The sequence below is a fragment of the Cynocephalus volans genome, chromosome 8, assembly GCF_027409185.1.
Source record: "Cynocephalus volans isolate mCynVol1 chromosome 8, mCynVol1.pri, whole genome shotgun sequence".
Classification (NCBI taxonomy): Eukaryota; Metazoa; Chordata; class Mammalia; order Dermoptera; family Cynocephalidae; genus Cynocephalus; species Cynocephalus volans.
Genome location: NC_084467.1, coordinates 44,616,453 through 44,643,476, shown reverse-complemented (window position 1 = coordinate 44,643,476; position 27,024 = coordinate 44,616,453). Strand labels below are relative to the sequence as shown.

At 41.7% G+C, this 27,024-nt stretch overlaps 1 protein-coding gene and 1 pseudogene across 1 annotated transcript; one reads left to right on the top strand and one right to left on the bottom strand.

Moving 5' to 3' along the window:
- Nucleotides 1-1,100: 1,100 nt before the first annotated feature.
- On the bottom strand, nucleotides 1,101-22,845 carry CPT2 (carnitine palmitoyltransferase 2). The gene is made up of 5 exons (XM_063105965.1): nucleotides 22,586-22,845; nucleotides 6,856-6,936; nucleotides 5,234-5,340; nucleotides 2,731-4,035; nucleotides 1,101-1,713 (listed from the first exon to the last, which is right to left on the bottom strand). Exons 1-5 carry the CDS (start codon nucleotides 22,735-22,737, stop codon nucleotides 1,382-1,384), a joined length of 1,977 nt encoding a protein of 658 aa, XP_062962035.1. The 5' UTR covers nucleotides 22,738-22,845; the 3' UTR covers nucleotides 1,101-1,381.
- A 2,583-nt stretch (nucleotides 22,846-25,428) lies between these two features.
- Nucleotides 25,429-26,381, top strand: LOC134384135 (mortality factor 4-like protein 1; annotated as a pseudogene).
- Nucleotides 26,382-27,024: the final 643 nt, after the last annotated feature.

Genomic DNA, 27,024 nt, shown 5'->3' with positions numbered 1-27,024 from the left:
GCAGCAGCAGGTGTCACAGAGCAGTAGAACACAGATTAAACTTCAATTAAGATTAAGCTTCAACATGGATTGTGCCAGGTGTTTTACCTGAATTGCTAAAGCTAATTATCATACTATCTGCATGCTATAGGAATTATCCCCATTTTATGAAGAGGAACTCGTGAACCAGAGAGGCAAAATAACTTGTCTATGGTCATAAAGTGAGGAACTGGTGGAACCAAGAAACCAATTCATGTATCCTGATCATGGTTCAAGAATGAGAGCAGCATTATGTTCATGTGTGTTGGCAGCCATCAAAATGCCCCCTCTGAGCAAACTATGGAACACAGAGGACCTGTTACCTGTTGGGTATTCACTAAGTGATTACTGAGAGAAGGATGGGAGGCATCGGCTCAGAAGACATGCAGGGATGTTTATATGAATTGTAAGGAGGATTAAATAGGTAATGCATTGAAAGTGCTTTGCAACTGACTCATACTAGAATTCAAATCCTAGTTGTACCAGTAACTTGCTGGGAAGCAACTGGGAATGCAGTAAAATTAAACACAAACAAAACCCTTTCCTTTTCAAAAAACAATGAAACAAAAGCCACCCTTCCTTTCATGTTATAGCAGGGTCCTAACAATAAATTGAAGAGGAAAAATTTGTGTTCAATTCACTCAATGGAGAGGTTTCCTTGACTGTGAAATGTAAAGATGTCCTCTACCTTAGGTCATAATTAGCACATGAGATTCACATGAGTTAAAATAAACACACACTAATTATAATCCTCATTTGCCTGGAAGAATAGGAAAACTGTACTTTCTAAATCCATGGGAACAGACTTTATTGCAGTAAGACTGTCAGAACCAAGCAGCAGCAGTTTACTCCTTAGAGAAATGAAAAGGGATTTTAAGTACTCCAGAAGAGAGGGGCAAGTTTACAGGGAGAATGAAACAGCCTTTCCCACCACTACCTAAAGATCCAGGAGCCAATGAGAATTTACTGTTACCTAAACTTACTGACTTTACAGTTGGAAAGTTCTTTGTGGGGATTACAAAACTAGGTTAAAAAAAAAAAAAAAGAGGAACCATCTGCAAGCAACAAACTTTATTTCTGCTTAAACAATAAATACACCTGAGTTATTTTTCCAAACCCCACCTCCTGATCAAATGCCCTTAAAACTGAAATCTCTCATTCATTGTCTTTAGTTGTGATCTAGACCCACTCAGATACTATATGTTTAGCTTTAAAACCATGATTTTAAAGCTCAAGCCTGTCAGCACTGGCTGCTCAGGCACCTCATGATTAGTTTCATTATTCACAGAATAGCACCCATTGGCTACACAGGCCCCGATTTTGATGATGAGGAAGCAAGGGAGGCTTTTCACCCCCCTAGAAGCTAAGTTTTGATGGATTTGCCTTCTAAAGCATCAAACATGTCTTCTAAGGCCTTCTCCACACAGTGGAGAAACTCCCGGGCATTGCGGCCTGGGTAGGATGAAACATTGCAGCCTATCCAGCTGTCATGAACAGCATACCCAATGCCAAAGCCATCAGGGACCACAGGGGCAAAGCCGCCGAGGTTCACAGCAGGACTGCTCAGTGTGCTGGTGGACAGGATGTTGTGGTTTATCTGCCTGTATGCAGGATCCAGATAGAGCTCAGGCAGGGCAACCCCTTTGGCTGCTGCCAGGTACCGCAGAGCAAACAAGTGTCGGTCAAAGCCCTGGCCTGCCAGAGACAAAATGGAAAACCAGAGTCTCAGAACTGAGAAGGACGTTAGAAAAACTTCCCACCCACAGTATCCTTCACAGCATTTTTGAGCGTGGAAGAAGGGTCTGTCTACCTCTGCATGCATACCTCCAACCCACTAACTTTCAGAACAGCCCATTCTAGAATATTTCCTTGAAAAAAAAAAAAAAGCTGTTAACAGCTGAACTAAAAATGAGACCAAAATGAAAGCATGATTTTAAAAAGTCTGACTCTAAATCAGTTTAGTCAAATAGTCAAGACAGTATGTGAAGAGAACTATGAATTAAAAAGCTAAGCTAAAACTCAAAGTCCAATTCAAGTGTAAAAGACAAGATTCAGTCAGTGGAACAAAATGGAAAGGGTACTTGACCAGGTTTCTAATCTCAGCCTTACTGTACTGTGTAACACTGGGCCAGTGGTCTCAGCTTGCCTGCCTATAAAATGAAGGAGAAAACCAAAACGTCTTGGAGGTCCCTTTCAGTCCCAGGACTTTATAGCTACATAAAGTACTCTATACTTTATAGAGTATGTGATCTTCCATGTCCTTTCCAGGTCTTGAATTTTGTCACAAAAAGGCAAAAAAGGATGACACTCAGAAGCTCTTCCCAGATCTGAGATTACCTATTTACAGAGAGCCAACACACTACAACTGAGGTGAAATAAGAGAGGACTGTGGACTTAGAAATACTAAATTGTCAGAAGTCAGTGATGACCAATAAATAATAGAAAAAGGAGAACCATATGTCACAGCTGAAAATGACCTTAAGCGAGGATAAAGTTACCTCTTCCCTGCTAAGGAGGTGAGAACATTTTGACCCTTAGTGGTGGCTAGTCTGGATGTTCAGAGCTAAGGAAGGAAAAAAACATTTTGGGAGTTGGCAGATGGATTAAACCTAGTGAAGGGGCAGAAATCAGATGTGGGGTAGAATATTACTGAGGCCTATCCAAGCACTCAGAGCAACAAGACCCAAGGCCATGCTCCCGACCCCGTCTCACCCATAGCTGCCTCTTTGGTAAGCTGGCCGTGGTACTTGGAGCACTCGGCCATCATCTGCCGAAGCTCAGCAGGACTGTGCTTGGAGGGCTCCCTGACAAAGGCCTCGGAGCACCTCTTTGTGAAGATGGAAGCTGGGCGGACGGTCTCTGTGCGGCCGTGCTTGAATGCTGCAGTGCTGCAGGACTCGTAGGTGGCCACTGTCTGCCCGTACTGCCGCAGAAAGGCCATCTGGAAGGCCAGCTGGGCCACTGCATCAGGGCTCAGCTTCTGCTTCTTCAAGAATTCTTTGCCTCCTCTCTGAAATTGGATGCAGTCGATGGTGAGGGTTTTCATGGTGGCATCAAACTTTTCCTTAGCAGCAGTGATGCCAGTCTTTAAGGCATCATTCAGCTTGAAGATGAGTTTCTGCACTGCAACAGAAGAGTCAGTGGATGCTGGCTGGCTCTGTGGAGTGATGGCAGGGGTCTGAGTGCTGTCTTTAAACACTTCATTAAGAAACCTGAGCACCGCAACACCATCACCCCAAGCATGCTCAAAGTGGACAGCGGCAGTGCCATCCTTGGCTATAATGAGGTTAAAGGACTTATCAAACCAGCGGTTTGTGCCATCACCATGCAGCATGCTGTGGGACAAGTGGACAAGGTCCTTAATGGGGAAATCATCTAGGCAGAGGCAGAACACAGCAGAGTCTACTTTCCTCAGGGTCTCCTCATTGCCACTACTCAACAGCTTCTGTCTGAGCTCTGCCCAGACATCTCGGTTCTCACTGGTCAGATATGCCAGAGGAAATTCGGGGGCAGGGCTACTGTCTGAAAGAATGTACTTCAGGTGTGCATGGATTTCTGAGGCACTCACAACGTTTCCATCTTGATCCAGGACATCAAAGACATAAAAATTTCCTTTTCTTAGGACAAGGAGGTGTCTGGCCTTGTCATCAGTGAAGAGTTCATCCCGACTGGGTTTCGGTAAACGAGTTGAATTGAAAAGCCGAAAATATTGGGACATATCCAGGGGATATGCATTGACCAAGTAGGCACCATACCAGGACAGAGAGGAAGGCACAAAGCGTATGAGTTTCTTGAAGGTGTCAGTGTCACTCTTGGCAGGATTCAAGTGGAACACTTCTGGCTCCAGAAGGCCAGCCCGGAGTGTCTTCAAAAACCGAACAGCGGAAACGGTCATGTTGGTCGCCCGGGTTAGCTGGCCATTATACTTGGACTTTGGGTCAGGATTGAATGCCATAAATGGATTAAAGTTCAGGACAACGGAGTCTCGAGCAGTTAGGTACATATCAAACCAAGGGCCTAAAAAAATAAAAAGAAATAAACAACAACACAAACAGTTAATGCAGTCCCTAAAAATAAAATTTGAGCAAAGATCATCCGGCCACCACCACCAATCAACACCCATAACTATATAATGCAGCCACACCCGTGGAATCCTCAGGAAAATAACCCGTCCCCTCCCCCTCAAAAATTACCCAATCACCCATACTTTTAAAACTAATAACAACCTCCACCTCAGCATAATACATCATCTACAAAACCACAAACAATTCTATCACCAATCCCAACAACAAAGCCCCCCAAACCACAACATTTGACCCCAAGCCTCAGGATACTCCTCAGTAGCCATAGCAGTAGTGGACCCAAACGCTACCATCATACCTCCCAAATAAACTAAAAACACTACACATGTGGTGGGGATATAAAAGACTGCTAAATTCTAATCTTCTATACTGAGATGTCAATAGATAATGCCTAAAACTAAGAAAATTAAGATGTAGTAATATAAGTTTGGAGATATGGAGGTATATATGAAAATAATTAGACAGGAGCTGAAAATGAGAAGTGGGATATTAGGGGAGGGTGAGGAAATTGCTATTTTTCCCAAGAAACCTTATAGAACTATTTGATTCTTTAAACTATGTGAAGGTATAACCTTGATAAAAATATCAACTAAACTAAAAGAAGTATGTAGGAACAGAGGTAGAAGCAACCAACTCTGAATGGAGAGGGAAAAGGACTGAGGTTTCATAGAAAAACCTCCCTACTTGGATCTCAAGGGAAGTATCTGCCAGGTAAAAAATGGAAACAGGAACAACATGGATAACGGCACAGAAGAATGAAAGACTAACAGGTTCAGGGAATAATGAAGAGTCTGATTTTGTTGAAGCACGGAGTATGTCAGGGAGAGTGATGAAAGATAAGGCTGGAAAGGTCAGTTAGGCTGCACTGTGAGTGACCTAAAATGATATTCACAGGACTAAACCTGCATCCTTTTTAGACAGAACCATTGATTAGGTTCTGTCTTGATCCCACCAACAAAGCAGTAGAGGCAACTCAGTCAACCTTAATATTTACCTCAAAAAGGGAGGATGAGACATTACTTGAATGTCGGTCTCACCAAAAATAGTTCTGAGGCCAAATAGCAGAGAAGATGCTTTACTTTCCATTATGAATGGCTCTGGAAAATATCATGCCTACAGCTCAGCCTACCCACCTGAAATGTAGCTTGTATGTTTATTCTGCTTGTCCTGAGCAACCAGCTGCTCGTGCAGTTCTTTTCCAAGCCCATTTTCAAAACTCTTGCAAAGCTGTTCTGTTTTTCTGAAATGTTCAAGAAAAGACAGAATCAAATCATGGTAGGAAATACATGATTTTTAGGTTGATGGCCAAGAACTCATACAGAGAGTTTTGAGTCCCCAACAGCATATCCCTAGAACCTGGGAATGAGATCAGAAAGTTACCTCTGATCAGAAAAAGAGGAATCATTCTAAATTGAATAAATCTAGGATGTCTTCTTGAAATGACTGATCAGGATAATCAACCAACATCTCACAAAACAATCTGTAATCTAAGAGGCAGTCTGGCAAAGAGAAAAGAACATAAACTTTGGAGTCAAAAACAGCTCAGTTTGAATCCTAGCTCTGTTGGTCTGTCTGTGTGTCCTTGGACAAGTTATTTGACCTCTCTAAGTCTCAGTTTCTTGATGTGTAAAACAAGATAATGGTACCACCTCACAAGATTAAAAAATATTTGTACAGCTAAGAATTTAGGATAGTCTAAAATATTAATTTATTACCATATCAAGAACTTCAAGTGACTAGTAAGGAATATTTAAAAGCAGAGGACTACATTAGGAACAGTTCTTTTGTTTCTCCATCATTATTCAGTAAAGGACTCTGCGGTTCTACTAACAATGCAGTTACTTGTACAAAAAGAATTCTCATTATAGAAAAAGAATACACTGGGCTACAAGAGCTTAATGCAAGCCACTTGTTGACAACATCTGATATTGTTTTCTAATGCCATGCTGTATTAGTTTCCTAGGACTGCCATAACAAAGTACCACAAACTGTGTGGCTTAAAACAGCAGAAATTCATTCTCTCACAGTGATGGAGGCTAGAAGTACAAAATCAAGGTGTTAACAGGACCATATTCTCTCTGAAGACTAGGGGTGCATCTGTTCCAGGCATTTCTCTCAGCTTCTGGTGTGGCCAGCAATCCTTGGCGTTTCTTGGCTTGTTGACACATCACTCCAATCTTTACCTCCATCCTCACATGGCTGTCTCTGTTTCTTCTCTTCTTAAAAGGACACCAGTCATATTGGATTAGGATCCATCCTACTCCAGGTGGACCTCATCTTTATTACATCTGCAACAACCCTATCTCCAAACAAGGTCATTTACTGAGGTTCTGAAAAAGACGTATATTTTGGAGGCACACTATCCAACCCAGTAACATACTCAGCAAGCAAATTTCTGCTCTGCCACGTGGTCTCATCAGTAGGTCTCCCTACCAAGAGCACATGCCCTCTGTAAATGACCAGTACCAGCTAGCCTCCTAGGTACACTACCCAAGATAAAGTACAAATTTGGCATTCTGGCTTATACTCACTCGTAAACCACTTCCTATTGAGTCTGGTTAGAGGAGGGCTCTTAGCACCTAAGGGCTTGGTCAGTCCTTTGTGAATGAAAATCTATTTTCTGAACTTGCATATGTATAACTAGGTTCCAGGTGCCTGGTGACCCAGTAAAGTCACATTCCCTGAAGTCGACCACTTCTTGCCAGCCTCTCCTGAACCACCCCAACCATGGTCACTCAGGGTTCTTAGTGTTTACCTGAACTGGCCATCATCCAAGAGAGGCTTCTGAGCACTAAGGTATCTCCTAATGGTGTCTTCGAGTTTGGGAATAGGCAGCCTGGGGAGAAAGCAAGATCAATGTGAAGCTAACAATATGTGGAAAAGGAGCTGGCTGGTTAGCTCACTTGGGAGAGTGTGGTGCTGATAACACCAAGGTCAAGGGTTGGGATCCCTGTACTGGAAAGCCGACAAAAAAAAAAAAAAATGTGGAAAAGGTTAATTAGCTTCACAAGCCAAACTAATAAACTAATTACTAGATAATTAATTTCCTTCCCCAAAAAACCAACAATGGGAAGCCACAGACAAATCAGATTTGCTAATACAAGTGTCAATGGCAATTCTACTTTTAAGTAAAATAACTTTTAAGTAAAATGATAATGTAAATTTTTTTTTTTTTAAAGATGACCGGTAAGGGGATCTTAACCCTTGACTTGGTGTTGTCAGCACCACGTTCTTCCAAGTGAGCCACAGGCCAGCCCTTATTTCTTAAAATAATAATAAAAGATTCAAAATGGAGAAGCAGCAGCTGCCCCAAGCATTCTTGTTTCCTGGTCACAATTATAATACCTGTGTTAATACTGCATTGGCATTGATTTAATTCTCCTCATTGTTTGACCACATTTTCCAAGATAAAAAGAAAAATTTTCTTTTTTTTTTGTCTTTTTCGTGACCAGTACTCAGCCAGTGAGTGCACCGGCCTTTCCTATATAGGATCCGAACCCGCGGCGGGAGCGTCGCCGCGCTCCCAGCACCGCACTCTCCTGAGTGCGCCACAGGCTCGGCCCTAAAAAGAAAAATTTTCTAATTTTTAAATTTTCTTGTGCATTTTATGATAGAGAATCAAACAAGAGTGAAACACAGGTCTGTCTAAGGGCCAACCAATTATGGGGGTTACATTCAGTGAAAGGTAGGAATAGACCATCATGCCATGCCCAACCACCAGGAATCCTATTAGGAAAAAACAGGTATTCCCATGTGCTTAAATAACAGTAACAACAGTTTGACTACTCATCATTCTCTACCAGTAGATTCCTAATGATGGCTACGGCGATGAAGTTACTTGTCCACAACGAAATGAAAAACATGGCCAGTGTGATGAGTTCTCTTTCATTTCCAAAGTTGTATTGAAAGATATATCCCCTAGTGTCAAAACAATTGTTGTTTGTTAGGTTACCTGTGCCAACTCAAAATTAACATTGATATAAGCAAAATATCAAAGAGTATCATTTAGGAAATCTGAAACATTATCTACAAAACATACTTTAAAAACTTAGTATTAAGATTACTACTGTTCTTCAGTTTATTTTTCAAAGAATGTTTATTCATATGTAGTGGAATGAATTGTGTTCCCCCAAAATTCCCTGAAGCTTGAATTGTGTCCCCCAAATTTTATGTAAGTGTTTCTACAAAGCCCCCACTGTGACTGTTAAGAGGGTAGGAAATCCTATTACGGTAATTGAAAGGTAGAGCCTTGAAGAGGTGGTTGGGTTGTAGGACCCTGCAGTAGTGAATGGATTAAAAATGGTGGTTAGGGGTGTGGTTCTGAGGGTACTAAAAGGAGAGTCTGTTGCTCTCTCTGCTCTCTCTGTTTCCACCATCTTGCAATGTGAGACCCTTGGGTCACTGTCGTCACCACCAGATGGACTTTGGACTTCCCACCCTCAGAAACTGTAAGCAATAAATTTCGTTTTCTTTATAAATTACCCAGTTCCACATATTTTGTTATAAGAACAAAAACAGACTAATAAGTGATGACAAAAATAAATTTGAATTATTTACAGCCATTATTGGCTTAGACTGCACTAAGTAAACATTCACAACACTTTAACACTGCAGATCCCCTTACATTCACTGACTTCCACAGATAATCCCAAACATTACCCTCAGCTACCTAATAATTACAGTAAAGTTGCCTATTTACATTTCTTAAGACTTTGTTTTGACACAGTAGGGATAGTAATAAAAAGTTTACTTTCTTCCTTTTAAATAAAATTCTAAATTACAGGCAATGGTAGTCTGATTTAAAAAAAAAAAAAAAGTCCTTATTACAAACTGGAGTGTTAACGTTAGCCCGACCTTACTTTAGTGGGATAAAGCAAACTTTCAGAGTGGTGATTTACTCTTAAACTACTGATAACAATAGAAACTAAATTTTCCAGATAGAAGTAGATTGAGGCAGCACAGATTATGTGTAAAAATTGTTATCATGGATACAAAAATTACCTGTTTTCTATAAAATACATTAAAGATAACTTAATAGGCCCAACTTCCCAGGTCTATATTTCTGCCTTATATAAAATGCCCTCAATGTAATGCCATATAGCAATACGGACCACATCACTGGATTACCAAATACTTGGCAGACAATGGCCATGGTGATGAAGTTATTTGTTCATAGTGCAATGAAAAAACAGGAACAATTTAGTGAGCTTTTCTCAACGCTAAATTTGCTTCATTTAAAAGTCTGTCCTGGAGGGCCGGCCCGTGGCTCACTCGGGAGAGTGTGGTGCTGATAACACCAAGGCCATGGGTTCAGATCCCATATAGGGATGGCCGGTTCGCTCACTGGGTGAGCGTGGTGCTGACAACACCAAGTCAAGGGTTAAGATCCCCTTACCGGTCATCTTTTTGAAAAAATAAAAAATAAAAATAAATAAATAAATAAAAGTCTGTCCTGGGGCCGGCCCGTGGCTCACTCAGGAGAGTGTGGTCTGATAACACCAAGGCCACGGGTTCGGATCCCATATAGGGATGGCTGGTTCGCTCACTGGGTGAGCACGGTGCTGACAACACCAAACCAAGGGTTAAGATCCCCTTACCAGCCATCTTTAAAAAAAAAAAAAAAAAAAAAGTCTGTCCTTAGGGCCAGCCCGTGGCTCACTTGGGAGAGTGTGATGCTGATAACATCAAGGCCATGGGTTCAGATCCCTATATAGGGATGGCCGGTTTGCTCACTTGGGAGAACGTGGTGCTGACAACATCAAGTCAAGGGTTAAGATCCCTTTACCGGTCATCTTTTAAAAAAAATAAATATGTGGATTATACATAAAGCAAATGTATTTCACAGGGCCTGGTTTTCCAAAGCCTTGCAGTTTCAGGTTTAGCCTAACTTCTTAAAAGTACATATAAAATGATGGAGTTTGGATGTGTTGTCCCCTCCAAAACTCATGTGGAAGTTTGATCCCCAATGTGGCAGTGTTGGAAACTGATCCGAGTCATGGGGGCGGATCTCTCATGAATGGATTAATGCTCTCCCTGGGGGAGAGGGAGTAATGAGTGAGTTCTCGCTCTATTAGTTCCCACAAGAGCTTGTTGTTTATAGGACCCTGGCACCTCCTCTCTCTCGCTTCCTCTCGCCATGTGATCTGCTTGTACCCGCTGGCTGCCTGGCACTTTCTGCCATGAGTAGAAGCAGCCTGAGGCCCATGCCAGATGCAACTGTCCCAGAATCATAAGCCAAATAAACCTCTTTTCTTTATAAATTACCCAGTCTCAGGTAGTTCTGTTATAGCAACACAAAACGGACTAAAACATAAAATGTTAACCTTGCAAAAGACAGGAAATTAATAACCTCTTGCAAATTGCATTATGGAATGTCACCTTGCTTGTTTTACTGAATGTTACCAGCCTATATTGTTAAACTATAACACCACCTATGTTCTCTTCCTGTAACCTCCTGGTCTGGAGAATAAATGCAGGAAAAGAACCCTAATTTGTGGTTAATTTCCCAAATGGAAGGAATGCCTCTCTCTTGAGGGTTCCAGGAGATTAAACCCTTCAGGGCTTCTCAGTGCTCAGAAGAGATGGGCTTTGAGTAATCTTTTGCAGCTCCGTCACCCAGGGGAAGAGGGGTGACAAATCCCTGGGAAGCAAAGCAACAAAATGGTGCCCTGCATGAGGAGTTTTTGTTCCACGGATTGGAGACTGACCTGCCAAACCTTGGAAAGGAAAGGAAAGGAAAGGAAATGGATGTCCACCACTCATCCCAACAAAAGGGAGGCCCCAACAAAAGGAAGGGAAAGAAAAAGGAGGTCTGCTAATCATCCTGACTAAAGGGAGTTCCCGGTAAGAGATAATCACCCTGACAAAAGGGGGGTCACACGCTGTGCTTGGTTAGGGATCCACACCTGCGGCAGGTCAAAGTCAGGTCTTTTCAACCCAGAAGGTATTTTTCCCTTCTCTTTACTTTTAAAATATGGACAATTCATTAACAAAAGGGGTGACTGAACATACAACTCCAGTGTCTCCTTAAAGCAACTAGCTGCAAAGTAACTGAATGACAGCTTGTAAAACTGTTAGTGGATATTAAACAACCATGTCCTTGATACCTCAAGGAAGGGAGCCTGAACATAAAAATTTGGGAACAAATTGATCACTGGTTAATTATGCAATGGGTCTTGTTAAGGCTTCCCACCTAACAACCTGGAATCTATGTCAAGTCGCTCTGAGACCTATCCAAGACCTTAACGAAAAGCAAAAACATGTTTATGTCACCGAAAAATGATAAAACTTAATCTTTGCCAATGACTGAGAGAACTTTAAATTGGACAATCTAAAGTAAAAGAAGTTAATATTTCTTTGCAGTGTTGGTATTGTTTGAGCGTGCTTTTCTTTCTTATCTGCATAATGCTTCTCTCTTTAAAGCAGTGGCTCCTTTTCTCAGCTGTGAGGCTTTGTGAGAAACACAGCAATGGCACGCCAAACACAACTCCTTTTGGGTATGCCGTTTTTCTTTAAAAGCCCTGAGTCAAATGGTTTCATCTCTGATTGGTGGCTCAGCTCTTATGCTCAGTAACTCATTTAAGAAACAAAAACTAAACTAAAATCTACCTGTTTAACTAGGTGGTCTCAAATTTTTGGCATCCAGCTGGTTATCTTAAACAGACTTCTAAATTTTCTTCTTGGCTCATCTATGTATTTCTTCACAAAATCCTCTGGTAAAGTTCTATGCCATTTTTTTTAAAAAAGAAAATCTTCTCTGCATCTTCTTGTAAAGGTTTGCATACTTTGCTTTACAATATAAATTCATTACCTTGCTTTCTCTAAAACAGGGTGAGGCTTCACCGATAAGCCTTGGCATTCCTTAGAAACACAATCTAAATCTGACTGTCCTCTTATGCTAGTGAGTTTTTTTTTTTTATTACATTTTAAACAAAACCTATAAGATCCTTATTTGTTCTTGTTTTTTATGTCTGCATATATGCTTGTGTAAGCTGTATGTTATGTCTACATGTTCATGTCTGTATGTGTACTTGTGTTGTCTGCATGGTACCAAATTGGCTTATAATTAATGTGTGCTCATTAAATAAATAAGTATACTTTTCAAGTTCATGTGACTTAAGTTTTCTAAACTTTTGACAAAATAAATATATTTTCAAAATTTGATTTAAACCTTTTACCTAAATTTGTCTCTAGGTCAATATGTCTCTTTGTTATCTCAGCTCTGCCTCCTGGCCATGCTGGGAGAAACAATATCTTTTAGACATTATCTTTGTGAATACTGCCCTCTGTCTTAAGCTCCACATGGCCCTAAATGCCACATGGAAACCTGGGACCCAGCATGGCTAGTAAAAGGAGACCTATGCCCAATATCACATAGGCCCGAGTTAACATTAACTGATAAGGGTATAGATTTAATACACCAAGCTTTTGGCTGGAAAACCATAAATATTTATTTGGTAGAAATAGCTAAGACTCAAACTGGGATTTATGTAATCTGCCATGACAAATGGATGCCTATTTACTAACCTGAATGTGTAAAAATGTTCTTATCAGCACACATTGCTGCCTGGGTTTACTAATCAAACAGGATTACTAGAGGTCTTTTCACTTAACTGCTTTTAAAACAAAATTGTAAAAGATTTTCTTAGTCCTTTAGATAATTGGCTTAAAAAACTTGTTTCGTGGTAAGTTCTTGTGCTCTCTGCCTTTGAAACCCTTTGTCACTTTGGTTTTATTTTTTGTAGTAATTTGTGATCTTATTCAACTAAATGTTTTAAGCCTTTTGTTATTTGACAAAACTTTCCAAAACCAAATTCTAAAAGCTCAACGTTTTGACTTAAATTAACTTTGAGGAGTTCCAAGGGCCCTGGAGATTCTTGAAGGATATATAAAAAGATGTATCAAAACTAATTGGCTTATTTGATAAATTAGATTATATGGGAAAGCACTGTCAGTACCGAAACATTATGAATATGTGTTCCAAAATCCTGTAAGGTTCTTAAAAATCTGTGTCTTCATATAAAAGCTACTGGTCATAATTTTGGTTTAATTATAATTTTAAAATATTATGTCTTCAAATATTTCATGAAAAAACTCTGATAGGTACAGTTTCCTGACAAACTTTGAGTTCATACCTTTAAACTAAATTTACAAAATTCTAATGAAGAAACTGATGGGTTTGTGGAATTGCTCACCAAGGTCAAAACAACAAAAGTTAATTAATGAACTGGTTAAAAAGAATTATAGGTTTTTACAATTTCCTTGTTTTAAAACACTGCTGATTCTCTTAATGTTTTGTTTTCCAGATTTAAGAAAACTCTCTCTCTTAAGCTATATAGATATATAGAACGAACAGCAATTTGGTAAAATATCATTTAAAAACAGAAATTAAAGCACTTGTTTTCTCCCTATTTGATCCCCCCCAAATTTAATAACTTTAAGTATCTTTATGATTATTATGATAATGTGGCTATTTTTATAAGCTCAATAAAAATTAACTCTCTCTCTCTCTTTGAAGCTTTGGATAGAAGACAGCATGTCTCACTTCTAAGTTGCTGACCCCTCTTTCATGTTGCCTTAATTTGGCCTAACTGCTGCTTCATAATGCTGTTCATCTTTCCCTCTGACGTGGGACAAGACCCACCTGGGAATGAGCCTTCCCAGCACTGTGTGATTTATAAAAAAGAAAGTAAGACCTTTTCAATCAAGATATTGATCATCAATGCTTTTATGAGGAACGCCTTAATCATAAAGGGGGAAATAACATCTTCTCTACAAAAGTAGTTCTCTAAATTTTCTCAGCCTTAAAGAGGGTGTTTGTAACTTTGATGAGACATCTTGTTCTTAAACAAAAGACTTGTAATTGATCAAAAATTTTACAAAGACTAGAAGCTTTGGAAACAGTAATGTCCTGGACAGGTGAACCTTAACAAACTCTCTGGACTCAAAATCAACTACTATATGGAGCAGAATCCCATTCCAGAGTTTCAACAACTGGTAATTACACCCATTTGACAGCACCTGGGATGATGCCAATGCAACTGCCCTGAGAGACGATGACATCATCAGTCCTCACCTAAAAGTAAATTAAAAGGACTTACCATGCTAAATGATACTAACTTTGCTTTAAATGTCTTTGTTTTAACTATGCAAACCTGATCTATAGCTCTTGCTTTTTCTTTTAAATAAATAAAATGGGGGAGATGTAAGGTATACGTAAAGCAAATGTAATTCACAGGGCCCGGTGTCCCAAAGCCTTGCAGTTTCAGGTTTAGCCTAACTTCTTAAAAGTGCATATAAAATGTTAACCTTGCAAAAGACAGGAAAGTTTTCCCCAGGCTAGTCTCTGTTGTAAGATAAAGAATTGTAGCACAGCAAGGTTGCTGGCTCAGAGGACAGACAGGTTACTGATTGATATGTAAAGATACTGGGAAATTACTGTAAGGAGAGAGAATGTTTGTTAAGATCAAGCTTTTGTTGGTGGATGGACTTAACCTCTTGCAAACTGCATTATGGAATGTCACCTTGCTTGTTTTACTGAATGTTACCAGCCTATATTGTTAAACTATAACACCACCTATGTTCTCTTCCTGTAACTTCCTGGTCTGGAGAATAAACGGGGGAAGAGAACCCCAATTTGTGGTTAATTTCCCAAATGGAAAGAATGCCTCTCTCTTGAGGGTTCCAGGAGATTAAACCCTTTGGGGCTTCTCACTACTCAGAAGAGATGGGCTTTGAGTAATCTTTTGCAGCTCCATCACCCAGGGGAAGAGGGGTGACAAATCCGTGGGAAGCAAAGTAACAAAATAAATAAAAGTCTGTCCTTAATTCTCACATTATGGGTTTTTTTTTTTTTTTTTTTTTTTTTTGGATGGAAGTCATTAAAAGAAAGCATTGATAGCAGTATTTTTCCCCCATAATTTCACTGATCTGTGAAATCTAAAAGTATTAGAACTATTGACATAGTGGAAAAAGGATGAGATTTAGGCTTGAATCCCAGCTCTGCCTCTCAATTTCTAGTTATATGGTTATAGCTGGCAAATTACTTGATGTCTCTCAGGGTCCATTTCTCGTCTATGAGTTAGAGAGAAGAAATGCCTCACAGAGAGATCTCAAATGTATCTGTCAAGTTCCAACCACACCTAGCACAATCTATTACTAACATGTCCAGTATATTGGAGAGATTGGGCTCAAAGACTTCAGAACCACACAGGTCTAGGCTTGCATCTGCGACTCTGGCACTTACTATCCATGTGATCTTGGGCAAATTTCTTACCTCTCTGGCCCCTCTGTGTCCATTTGTTAAATAGTAGCTTATTGGGCTATTATGATTATTAAATGAAATAACATACCTAAAGAATTTAGCAAGGTACCTGACACACAGTCAACGATGATTATATAGCACATGCTGAAGGTATATTTATAGATATCCAGATATCTATAGTTATCTATCTACAAACAGCACACTCCAAGCCCTTCCACTTTCCTGATAGTTTCCTGCTTCCCTTCTATTATTCATTATCCATGCAGCTATTATTCTTCACCAGCCCTTCCGACTACACTAGTTAGAACCGCCATTCCATTCTGAATAAACTATATTCTATAACGTCTTCTCTGGTACTACTCTAATTCCTCATCTTTCTAAATCTGACTGTTCTGAAAATACCACTAGCTCTTGGATTTCTCTCCAAAGAAAGCTGCTCCCCAGCTTCTAGGAGGGACCAGCACCCTCCTTACCCTCATCACCTGCCATCGCTGTTTAGCAAGTTTCCTTCCTCTCAAAGCCAACTGTACCATCTTCTCTCCCATCTACATCTGTTATCCACTCCAAGAAGTGGTGGGCTGGTAAACCAGCTCTCTGGGGATAGAGGTAAAGCCCTGATTTGTAGCTTTTACTAATTTCTGTGGTGTATAAATACTCCCACCATGGCCAGTTTCAAGCTACCAATATGACATCATCGAATGTGTAGCTGGGGAGAAATGCACAGAATTGGCTCTCACGATTATGGTTATGTATAGAGAGGGCCTTACCACTCATTTTGATTCTTCCTCTGAAGCTCCTTCTCTGACTTCCACTGGCACATTGGCTGGCACAGAGTAGGCATTTAATAAAGGTATGTTGAATGAATTAGTTCCTTTACCATCCTACCAGCCTCAGGACCCTTATATTCTTCTCTATCACATTTAGTGGCATTTATTTATTTATGTCTCTCTCCACCAGACTGTGAGATCCCTAATGAATGCTTGAAATTGACATTATGTAGAAGATGCAGTTAGAAATTCTCTCCTCCCATCCCTTTTGGCTTTGACCTCATCTTCCTCTATGTCTCTTTTCCCTCAGTATGTCCCCCTAAACATGCATGTTTTCTCAAGACTGGGTCCTCTGCCCTCTTCTGACCATATATTGTCAATAAACTCCTCTACCTTGATAGTTTCAACTTTGATAGGCTCCTCCAAGCAGATAGCAAGAGAAAAAACTGAAGAAGCCTGATCCTGCCAATGGTAGATTTATTCTTTGTTTTGTGACAGTGTGGTATGCTGGAAAAAGCATAAGCTTTGAAATCAGACAAACCTAGGGCCGGCTTGTGGCTCACTTGGGAGAGTGTGGTGCTGATAACACCAAGGCCACGGGTTCGGATCCCTATATAGGGATGGCCGGTTAGCTCACTTGGGAAAGCGTGGTGCTGACAACACCAAGTCAAGGGTTAAGATCCCCTTACCAGTCATCTTTAAAAAAAAAAAAGAGAGAGAAATCAGACAAACCAGAGTTCAAATATTAAATGGTGACTTTACAGAAAGTGGATTAGTAATCCCCAGGGTTGACAGGAGGGATGGGGAATGACTGCTAATGAGAAAAGGTGGTTTTTCTTGTGGGGGAGGTGATGAAATGAATTAGTGTTTACAATTAATTGCAATGTTGGCACAACTGTATGAATATACTAAAAAACATTGAACTGTTCACTTTTAAAAAGTGAATTTTATGGCATGTAAATTATATCTCAATAAAGCATTACAATTTTTTAAAACAAGTCACTTTCATATCTGGTGATCAATTTTTTCCTCAGATGAAGGAACTGAAAGGGTCTCTAATGCCCCTTTACGATTCTGTGAGTACAACTGCAGGAGTCATGTTGACTCCTTCCCTTGCAAGGCAGCAGAATTGCAGTGATTAAGAGAGTAGACTCCAGCTTCATCATTCACAGCTGTGTGACTTTGGGCATGCCGCCCACCCTGTACCTAAGGTTCCTCATCTATAAAATGGGGATAATGTTTATATGCACCACTCAGGGTTCTGCACAGATTAAATGTGTCAATGCATCTAGTGATGTAGAACAGTGCCTGGCACATAGTAAACACTCAATAAATATTAGGTTTTATTATGTACTCAGCCTTCAAGTCCTATAGATTGTCACGAGTCCTACATACTGTCACGAGACTGTTCACTATCCAGGGAATCTAGTTCATCTCCCCCTCAATGTCTAGCACATTTCACCATTTCTGTTGTTTTGTCTGTCCCACATCTATTCTCCCTTCTTCTGGTAGTAGCACCTGTTTTCCTGGAAGAACCAACTCTTCCACTCAGTCCCCGGGGTTTAGGTAGAACTGACTCCACCCCGAACTCCCAGGGGTCGGCTTACAGCTTACTGGTTCAGACCTAATGAAACCCAGTGAGAACCAGTAAGACTTAATTAGAGGACTTTTTTGGAACTGTTAGGAAAGGGGAATCTCTAATAGCTGGGGTTACTAAGAGATTATGGTATAAGCTATGTCTTAGGTGCTGGCTGACGCTTTGTCACCATGAGTAGAAACTGCTTGAGAATGGAGTCATACAAATGAAGGCAAAACAGAGTCCTGATGACATCATTTGAGCACATTGGTCTTACTTGGATTTTTCAGGTGTGTGAGCTCGTACATTCCTGTTTGAGTTTCTGTAACTTGTTACCGCAAAGGCCCTTACTACAATTTCCTTTTCAATAAATGCTCACAAACCATTCTTCCAGTCAGCATTTATTCACTTGATAAATCAAAATGTGAGGTCACGTCCAGTTTCTTTGCACTACCCTGCTTTCTTCACAATTCCTCAAAGAACACCAAAAGCAGTTTCATGTGCACACTGGCAGTTCTTTGAACTCCCTGTGATGCACTTCACCAGGCCTTGAAAGAGGCAGAGCCAGGGTCTCAAGAGAGGTGCATGGCAGTTCCATATTAACCACATGGGTTCTCCTTTCCCACCCCCATTTAAAGATATTTACCATAATATTACCAAGATATTACCATAATAAAGATAGAAGAAAAATAGCACTAAGCAGATTATCTTACATTACTCAGTCACCTGCTATCACTACCCAATCAGCCTCCAAGCAGTAGGCACTTTACTGTTCTTCCTACAGTAACATAGCTAAAAAGCTTTTTCTGTGTTTACACAGTCTAGTTATAGTTGGGACAGTTTTCACAGAATTGCTTGGTAATAAAGTCATTCTGGATGTCAAGACAATGGGTCTGAAGGAAATGCCTTTGGGACCCAGAACACTACCATTTCTACCTCTGTTATCCTCCACACCCTGGAAACTGCCTCCTGTGCCTCCCGTATGAATTCTAGAGAGCCTGCCCATCATGTTTCAAACACCAGTTGTCACCTAAAATGATTGGGGATTAAAAGAAAAACAACAACAGATAATTGGCACTTATTGTGGGTCAATTATAGACCTAAAATGGTGCCTGTTTTAGTCCGTTTGGCGTTGCTATAACAGAAATACCTGAGACTGGGTAATTTATAAAGAAGAGAGGTTTATTTGGCTTATGATTCTGGGACAGCTGCATCTGGCATGGGCCTCAGGCTGCTTCTACTCATGGCGGAAAGCGGCAGGCAGCTGGTGGGTACAAGCAGATCACATGGCGAGAGGAAGCAAGAGAGAGAGAGGAGGTGCCAGGGTCCTGTAAACAACAAGCTCTCATGGGAACTAATAGAGCGAGAACTCACTCATTAACCCCCCTCCCCCAGGGAGAGCATTAATCCATTCATGAGGGATCCGCCCCCCATGACTCAATCAGTTTCCAACACTGCCACATTGGAGATCAAATTTCCACGTGAGTTTTGGAGGAGACAACACATCCAAACTCCATCAGTGCCTAATAATTTTTTTTTTTAAGGTACAGGGGGCCCCTCTCCTCCACACACACATCCAAGCCAATTCCAATAATTTAAGGCCTAAATGGTGATTCTTTATGATGGGCTGGACCTACCATAAACTTCTCAAAGTTTCTGAACATGTCATGTATTTTAGGCTTCTGTTTCTTGGCCTGTGCTGCTCTATCGTTCCCTCGTTCATCTCACATGGTGCATTTCAAATTCCAACTTAAGCATCACCTCCTCGGTGAAACTTCCCTTACTCAGCCAGGCACCACATCATTCCCACCTCCACACTCACACAACAGTTCCATTCCGGCACATTCTAAACATGCAGCAAATGTCTGTTTAAGTTATAGTGCTTGTGAAAATCTACTGTGTACCTACTAGGTGCCAGACTCTGTACTAAGTGCTTTACATCAGGGTATTTAATTCTAACTACCCTGAAAGGTAATATCCTTCCCATTTCCAGGTTACATGACTTGCTCATGTACATGAAGGTAGTAAGAAGTAAAGCTGTGATTTAAAAATCAGGTCTGGCTCCTGCCTCATGATCTCTTTTTTTTTTGTTAGCATGTTTTATTTTTGTGTTTGTTATTTGTATTTGTAAGTGTACAACTACATACTATATTTACATGGTTGAGACCATTCTGTATTAGAAGTTTCATGGTCTGGTTTTTCCACTTAATAAATAACTGAGCGAAAAACATTTTTGCTTATGACCTTGTCTGCATTTCTGGCTATTTGCTCAGAATACATTCCAAGAAGTCTCATGATCTTAACAACCGTAAGATGCTGCCTCCCACTGATCACATTATATCATAACTATCTGTTTACCTGTCAGTCTCCCCTACTAAACTGTACTCTCTTCACCAAGACTGATTGGTCTCCAAATCCATATCAATAAAGTTTTATTAAATTAATAATATGATTAAGATCAGGCTGATCCATCCTTTGTCTCCTTAAGACTTGCAGTTTTATATTCTGAGATTATATAAATATAAACCTTAAAACCCTTATAACCCTAACAATTAAACACCTTAAAATAGTTAAAATGGTAAATTTTATGTTATGTATATTTTACCACACTCACAAAAAAAAGAGCCAAGAAAAAAACCTAGCACTTTACAAATAAGCAAATGAGGCTGGACAGTTAGCTCAGTTGGTTAGAACAAGGTGTTATAACACCAAGGTTCCAATCCCCATACTGGCTAGCTGCCAAAAAAAACAAATGGTAGTGCAAGGATTCCTTCCGAGAGGAAAGAGAGTCTAAGGCCCCTTGTTTAAAAGGCAGCAGTAATAAGAACAGGAAGAGGGAGGGAGGCAGATCCACCTAATACCAAGTGACTAGTCACTCTCCACTGCAACTAATTATCATAGTTCCCTATCTTTGGCACCTTAATCTCTCAATAGCCTTAAGAACTGTGTGTTGCCATTCCTACTTCACAGGTAAGAACTATGGCTCAAAGAAGTTAACTGAATTGCCCCAAGTTACAGCTAAAGAGTTGCAGATCCAGAATCTGAAGCTAAGTTCTATCAGACTTCACAGTCAGGGCTGTTCACCAAGTGTGACATCAAAATGAGTGTCAAAGATAATACATTTTACCAGTCTAGAATCTCTGAGAAAAAAGGAATCTCATCTCTCATCTTATTTAACTCCCAATTTATAGATGAGGAAATGAAGGCCTGGGGGAAGTTGGTTGCTGAAGGTTATACATAGGTGGGAATGGTGGTGTTTTTAGCTCCAGTTCTCTACAGACTTTTGTGCTGTGAATGGAGTTGGAGTAAATGATCTTATTATTCTTTCCAGCTTTCCAATTCTAAAATGCAGAAAATCCCTCTGATCTTAAAGCTGGCTGGTGCCTAGGCCTGCCTGAAAGTCAGTGACAATCTGACGCTGGGCTTGGCAAGTGAAGACAGGTTCTCACCTTTCCCCCACATACTAGCTCAGCTTTCCACACAAGCTGACAAGGAGTAGGCATGGTCCAGGCTTATCCCACAGATACAAACACACTTTTTCTTTCTCTCCTTCTCCTTCTTGCCAAATTTAGATAATCTCATTTTAGTTGGCCTTAGATGTTAGTATTCTGTAATTTCACAAGAAATCACCCTTGGAAGATCTTCCTGAGAGGGGGGGGTGGGCAGTGATGATGCTGGATGTGGAGAAAAACAGCAACCCAGTAGTTGGGGGCAATGCCTATGATACAATGTTTGTTTTATTTATGGAGAGGGAGCACAGGCCTCCAGCCTCTGGACTGGGGTACCCCTGATGGCAGTTTGGTAAGAAAGAAAGTGAGAAGGGTCTTTGAGACAAATCTGGAACTTGGCTCCTGGAACTAAATGCTGAGTGAGTACATAAGTTCATTTAGGTTTGGTATTGAGGGTGAAGGAAATTTCTAATGTTGGGGGAGACCTGGCAACTCATATGAAAGCTGGGAGTTCAAAGGCTGGGAAAACTGTAAGCCAGATTTAAGAAAGTAATGGGTGAGGGAAGGGGAGATGAAGATTTATTGGGGGTAATATCACAGGTGAAATAGATTTTGGGTGAAGTGTTTTAGAAGGCAGAGATAGCCCATGGTGAAAAGGAATAGAGAGAATTAGGGAGGGATCTGGACCTAATTTGAATAAAATTGAGTTTGGGAAAGGCATTGAGGGCAGTTTCTAGAATTCTGTGAGGGTGGGCTGAAGTTGCAGGAGGTAATGAGGGTGAGGGAGGATATTTTAGGGGGAGGAACCCGAAGGGAGGGGGTGTTGAGGATTTGGTGGGGGTGAAAAGTTTCTAGGTGAAGACTGGACTTAGAACGTTAAGAACGACATTGGGGAGGGTATGTTTGTGGGGACTGATGGGGTGCTAAAGAGCAGAGTACTGAGGACTGTGGATCCTGTGTAACAGGGCTGAAGATGGTGGAGTGTTGGGAAAAGTTGAGTGAGGGTAACTTATGCGAGAGGAATTGGTCTACCCATATTCCGGGCGGGCAATCAGTAAGGTACTTCAGGGGACACCCTAGTTACAGCGGGTAGGGTGGTGTTGGAGATATGCAGGATGGACATCGTACAGAGAGAAACGTGAGGGACTCTGGATATCTGGCTGGAACTTAGGTTAACGGAAAGGGAACTTCAGAAGGGCTCAAGATGGAGAATCAGAGAGCAACGCGGGGGTTCTGGAAGAGAATTTGAAGGCCCTGAGCTTCCTGTGCCATTGACTCTGTAAGTCACAGAACTTCCAGATTGGGGGATGTGGCAGCCTCCACGGTAGGGGGTTGAGGCGAAAACGGGTTCGGTAGAAGAGTCATGAGTCACTGAAGTCGAGTCAGGGCCAACCCTGAGCGGGCGGCGGGGACCGGGAGGCCGGGCTCACCTGGGCAGGCTGTTCTGGTAGTGCATGGTGGGCACAAGGCTGCGCTGCAGGTACTGGCCGGGCGCGGATTCCGCGCTGAGGGGCCTGTAGGGGGATCCCAGGCCAACGGGAAGGCCCCGGGGCCAGGCGCGCAGCAGCAGGCGAGGCACCATCGTCCCGGGAGCCTGCGGCGGGGAAATGAGGCGGGTGGGGGAGTTCTGGTGTACAAAGTCAAGGCCGCCGCCCTCAGGGAACCAGGTCACTGCGTCAGGGACTCGGTGTCAACTCGTCTCCTCCCACGGGGCCACTTCCGGCCCGCGCGGTGTCGGCCCCGCCCACCTACCACTCACGTCCCGAGAGCGCGCCCACAACCAGGCCCCGCCCACGGGCCGGCGGGTCCCGCCCACTGCCGGGCGGAAGAGGCTGCCACCTCCTGGCTGCCAGGCTGCGTTCCTATTCCGGGGGACGGAGTCCTCCGACGCTGCTTTCTTCTTTTTCCGAGCAAGATAGACGCTGGAGCTGAAGTAGAGAAGCTGATTGTTTTTGGAAACTGCTAAGCCTAAATATGATCCATGCTTCTTCCCTGGGATACCGTGGAAAAAATTTTAAACCTCTATTTCTTCACCCAAGAAATCGAGGTCAAGATCATTCAACGTACCTCTCGCGATTCTAGGTATGAAATGAGATACCTTGGTGTGTAAAGTGCCTGGCGCTTAATAGGTAAGCAATAAACGGTGCCCGTTGTTATTGTTATTAGTAATTACTGACGTTTGCCCAGCTGAAGATCTTTGACATAGAATGATTCTTAACACTACAAAGTTAGATGAGTGGGTATTTGAAAAAAAAAGCAGGAGCTGGAAACCATGGAGACTCCCGATCCGGCCACCTCCTCTTAGAGCAAGATCTCCTTCTGCTTGAACATCCTTTCTCAGCTTTCACATTTCCAAAGACAGGAAGCTCACTGCTAAGAGGAAACCCTTACCCTCTGGCTCTAGGGAGTCTTCCATGCTCAGTTGACTGCAAGAGGCTGCCTGTCAAAATAGATCGCTTCCAAGGTTCCTTCCGCCACTGACTCTAAGATTCCACAACTTGAACATAGATCTGTAAACCCTTATCCATCACAAAACAACGGTGGGACAGCAACAAAAACCCCTACCACACCCCAATCTCTGATCTCAGCTGTAGCTGAAGGATTAAGTACACTTTGCTCCCATTTTACAGAAGAAGAAAGGGAGGTATCAAAAGACAAAATTATGCTGTCTGGCTTGAGGCAGAACAGAATTCCAGTCTGGAAACACTGCCTTCCTTTAGCTCCAGCTCTCAACCATGAATCTGTGGGTTTGAGGCAGCCAAGTACGTTCTGTTTCATAACTGGCTAAGCAGAGCCAGAAGCTGGAGCACACAAGAGCACTGGATTGGGAGTCAGGAGGCATGAGTTTTGGTCTCAGCTCTGTCCTTATCTAGTTAGGTGACTTATGGTTGAACAGCAAGATCACTAACCAGCTCTAATACTCATCCCATGGTGATTACAAATGTTTAAGAATTATGCATGAAACTCAAAAGTAGTGAGTATCTAATCCTCCTCCTTGAGGAGAGAACAGACCCAACTGACCCAAGTCCAAAAATAGCATTGCCATTTGGCTGTAGTGTATAGGGCTAGAGGGAGATATAAAATGATTTCTGAAAAAGATCAGTCACCTTCAAATCCTGACAGTTTTCAGAGCCTTGAAACCTGAGGATCCGTGTAGAGCTAAGGGGATCAGAGGACCAGGAAGAAATAGTGGACCCGCTAAAAGAGCAATGGCTGAATTCTAGAGAGAGAGAGCCAAGGGATAGTGCTGATCTAATCTAATGAGTTAAAACAGGGGCTCGAAAGACTTCTGTGGGTGCATGGCCAATAGGAACAAATCTGATCCCTCAGGCTGGTGTCCAATGCCTTCTAAATTCTGGCACCCACCCGCTTCTCCAGCTCCCATCATGTCACCTGAAGTACTCTATGTTGTAGTAACACTGAACTCATCATTCCCATCCCCCCACCTTTTTAAAAGCTGTCTTTACTGCCTGGAATGTTCTTTCTATGCATCTCTGCCTATTAAACTCATTCATCCTTCAAATCCCATTTCAAAAGTCACAACCTCTAGAAATCTTCCTCAATCCTCATCCTTCTTCCTCCCCACAGGAACAAATCCCTCCGTCTGTGATTCTGCAACACTTCACATTCTTTCACTGTTTTATATATATATATATATATAATATATTATATATATATATATACACACACACACACACACACAACTATCTTATGATTTATTTAATTATTAGCTCATCTCTCACTATAAACTTCGAGGTGCTCCAAGGCAGGGACCTTGTTTTTTATTTCTGTACTCAGGTGTCTAGCACAGGGTCTACTGTGAGTAAGTGCTTTTCCTAGGGATGACCCTGGGGCCTGTACCAAATTAGAGTCATCATGAGCGCTGAGTCCAGAAAGACCATATTTTGCTGTGTAAGTAAGGGTCAAGGAAGTTTCTCTACTTAAGAGAAAAATCCTGAAGAATAAATTGTTTGTATTAGAGAAATCCCCAGAGTTCTGCTCTGTTTTGAATTAACTGTGAAAAAGCAGAGCAGGGTGGCCACATTAAAGTAATAGACTCAAAATCAAAGTTCGTGAAAACAGTGAGGCTGGAGCTGCGTCTGCGCAGCTCGCGGTGCTGTGAGGTCTCCGGGCGCTGGCGGATCGGCCGGGATGTAGAGCCCGCGGTGCCTGACGGTGCGTGTGACGGGGAGCTGGGTGCGGGAGAGAGTAGGGGGCAGTATAGTCAGGGGTGCTGGGAGGAGGGGAGACACCGAATCACTTATAAACGGCGCCAAAGCGGAACATGAAGCGCACGTTCCAGGAGAGTGAGCGAGTGCTGTGCTTTCATGGGCCTCTGCTTTATGAAGCAAAGTGTGCAAAGATTGCCATAAAGGACAAACGAGTGAAATACTTTATAGTGGTGGGAATAAAAATTGGGAGGAACGGCTTCCAGAGAACAGAGTACTCAAATACGTGGACATCATTCTCCAGAAACAGCAAGAATGTCAAGAAGCCAATCAGGAGCACTATGCAGGGGCGAAGATGAGAGGGGCTGCCCCATGAAGGAAGACCTCTGGTCTGTAGCAGAAAAACGTTGGAGAGGAAACGAAAAAGAACAGAGAACACTTGGAAATGGAGATGGTGGTAGCACAGTGAGACACTTCAGCCTCCTGGGAAGAAAAGGGCCCAGGCAGATGCTACTGTTGAAAATGAGGAAACATTCGTGAACAGAGTTGAAGTAAAGACTCCTGAAGAGCTAAAACCATGACTTGTTGATGACTGGGACTGAGTTACCAGGCAAAACCAGCTCTTTTATCTTCTCCCTACCAGAGGATTATGCAAATTCAAGACATCTCCAGGGAGCATAGATAATGAGGAGTATGCTGTTAGGGAAATTGTGGCAGGCATAGAAGAATACTTCAATGTAAGGTTGGACACTCAGTTATTCTACAAATTTGAGAGATTGCAGTGTGCTGAAACCCTCGTGGATCACCTCCGGACACCCATGCCCCAGGTGTACGGAGCTCCACATCTACTGAGATTATTTGTATGAATTGGAGCGATGCTGGCCCATACACCTCTGGATGGGAAGAGCCTTGCTTTGTTACTGAATTATCTTCACAACTGTCTGAGTACCTGGCAATGAATTCTTTGTTTAGTGCCAGTGATCATGAACTGTCCCTCTTGAGCTCCATCGGAAGCTGCGGGAGACGTGCTCACTCACTCATGTTTGGATCTCTGTAAACACAGTTTTGTGCTTAGTCCTCCCCTTGTACAAATGATGTACTTTGAAGAGATGTGAGTGTATAACAGAAATGATGTTTGTTTTCTATTTGATTTTAAACAGAGAAAATAAAAGGGGTTACATCTTTTTTCTTTTCTTTCTTTTTTTTTTTCATGTCAAAGTTTCTACCAGCCTATTCAGTGATGGACATCAGAGAGACATGCTGTACAATGTTTTATTGCCTCGTTGACAAAGCTGCTTTTGAATGTTGGTAGTTCTCTTCCTTTGACACTATGCCCTTTTATGAAATGTGTTAATGCTGTATGACAAAGTGCTCTGATTCCTAGTGCCAAAGGTTCAATTCAGTGTATGTAATTAAACATATACATCCATTTGTGCTCCTTTTTTTTTTTAATGGTGCTTAAATTAAAGAGCCCATCGTTTGCAAATCATCCATGTTGTTCCTTAAGCATTTTATCTTTGCTCAAATTGTTGGGGAATGGTGGCTTTTTTCATGGTTTTTGCATTGTGTCTAATGCATGTTTTAACATGATAGATGCATTGTGTGGCTGCAGCTTTCTGGAAAAATCAATCTTTTAGGAATTGTTTTTCAGATCATCAATAAACTTTTTCTTTAAATTTCAAAGAGCAAAACAAACAAAC

Coding starts and splice junctions, on each gene's coding strand:
- CPT2 (XM_063105965.1), bottom strand. CDS start 22,737: ATGGTGCCTCGCCTGCTGCTGCGCGCCTGGCCCCGGGGCCTTCCCGTT. Junction 5,341..6,855: donor TTGGATGATGGCCAGTTCAG/GTAAACACTAAG, acceptor TGAACATTTCAG/AAAAACAGAACAGCTTTGCA. Junction 1,714..2,730: donor TACCAAAGAGGCAGCTATGG/GTGAGACGGGGT, acceptor TGTCTCTGGCAG/GCCAGGGCTTTGACCGACAC.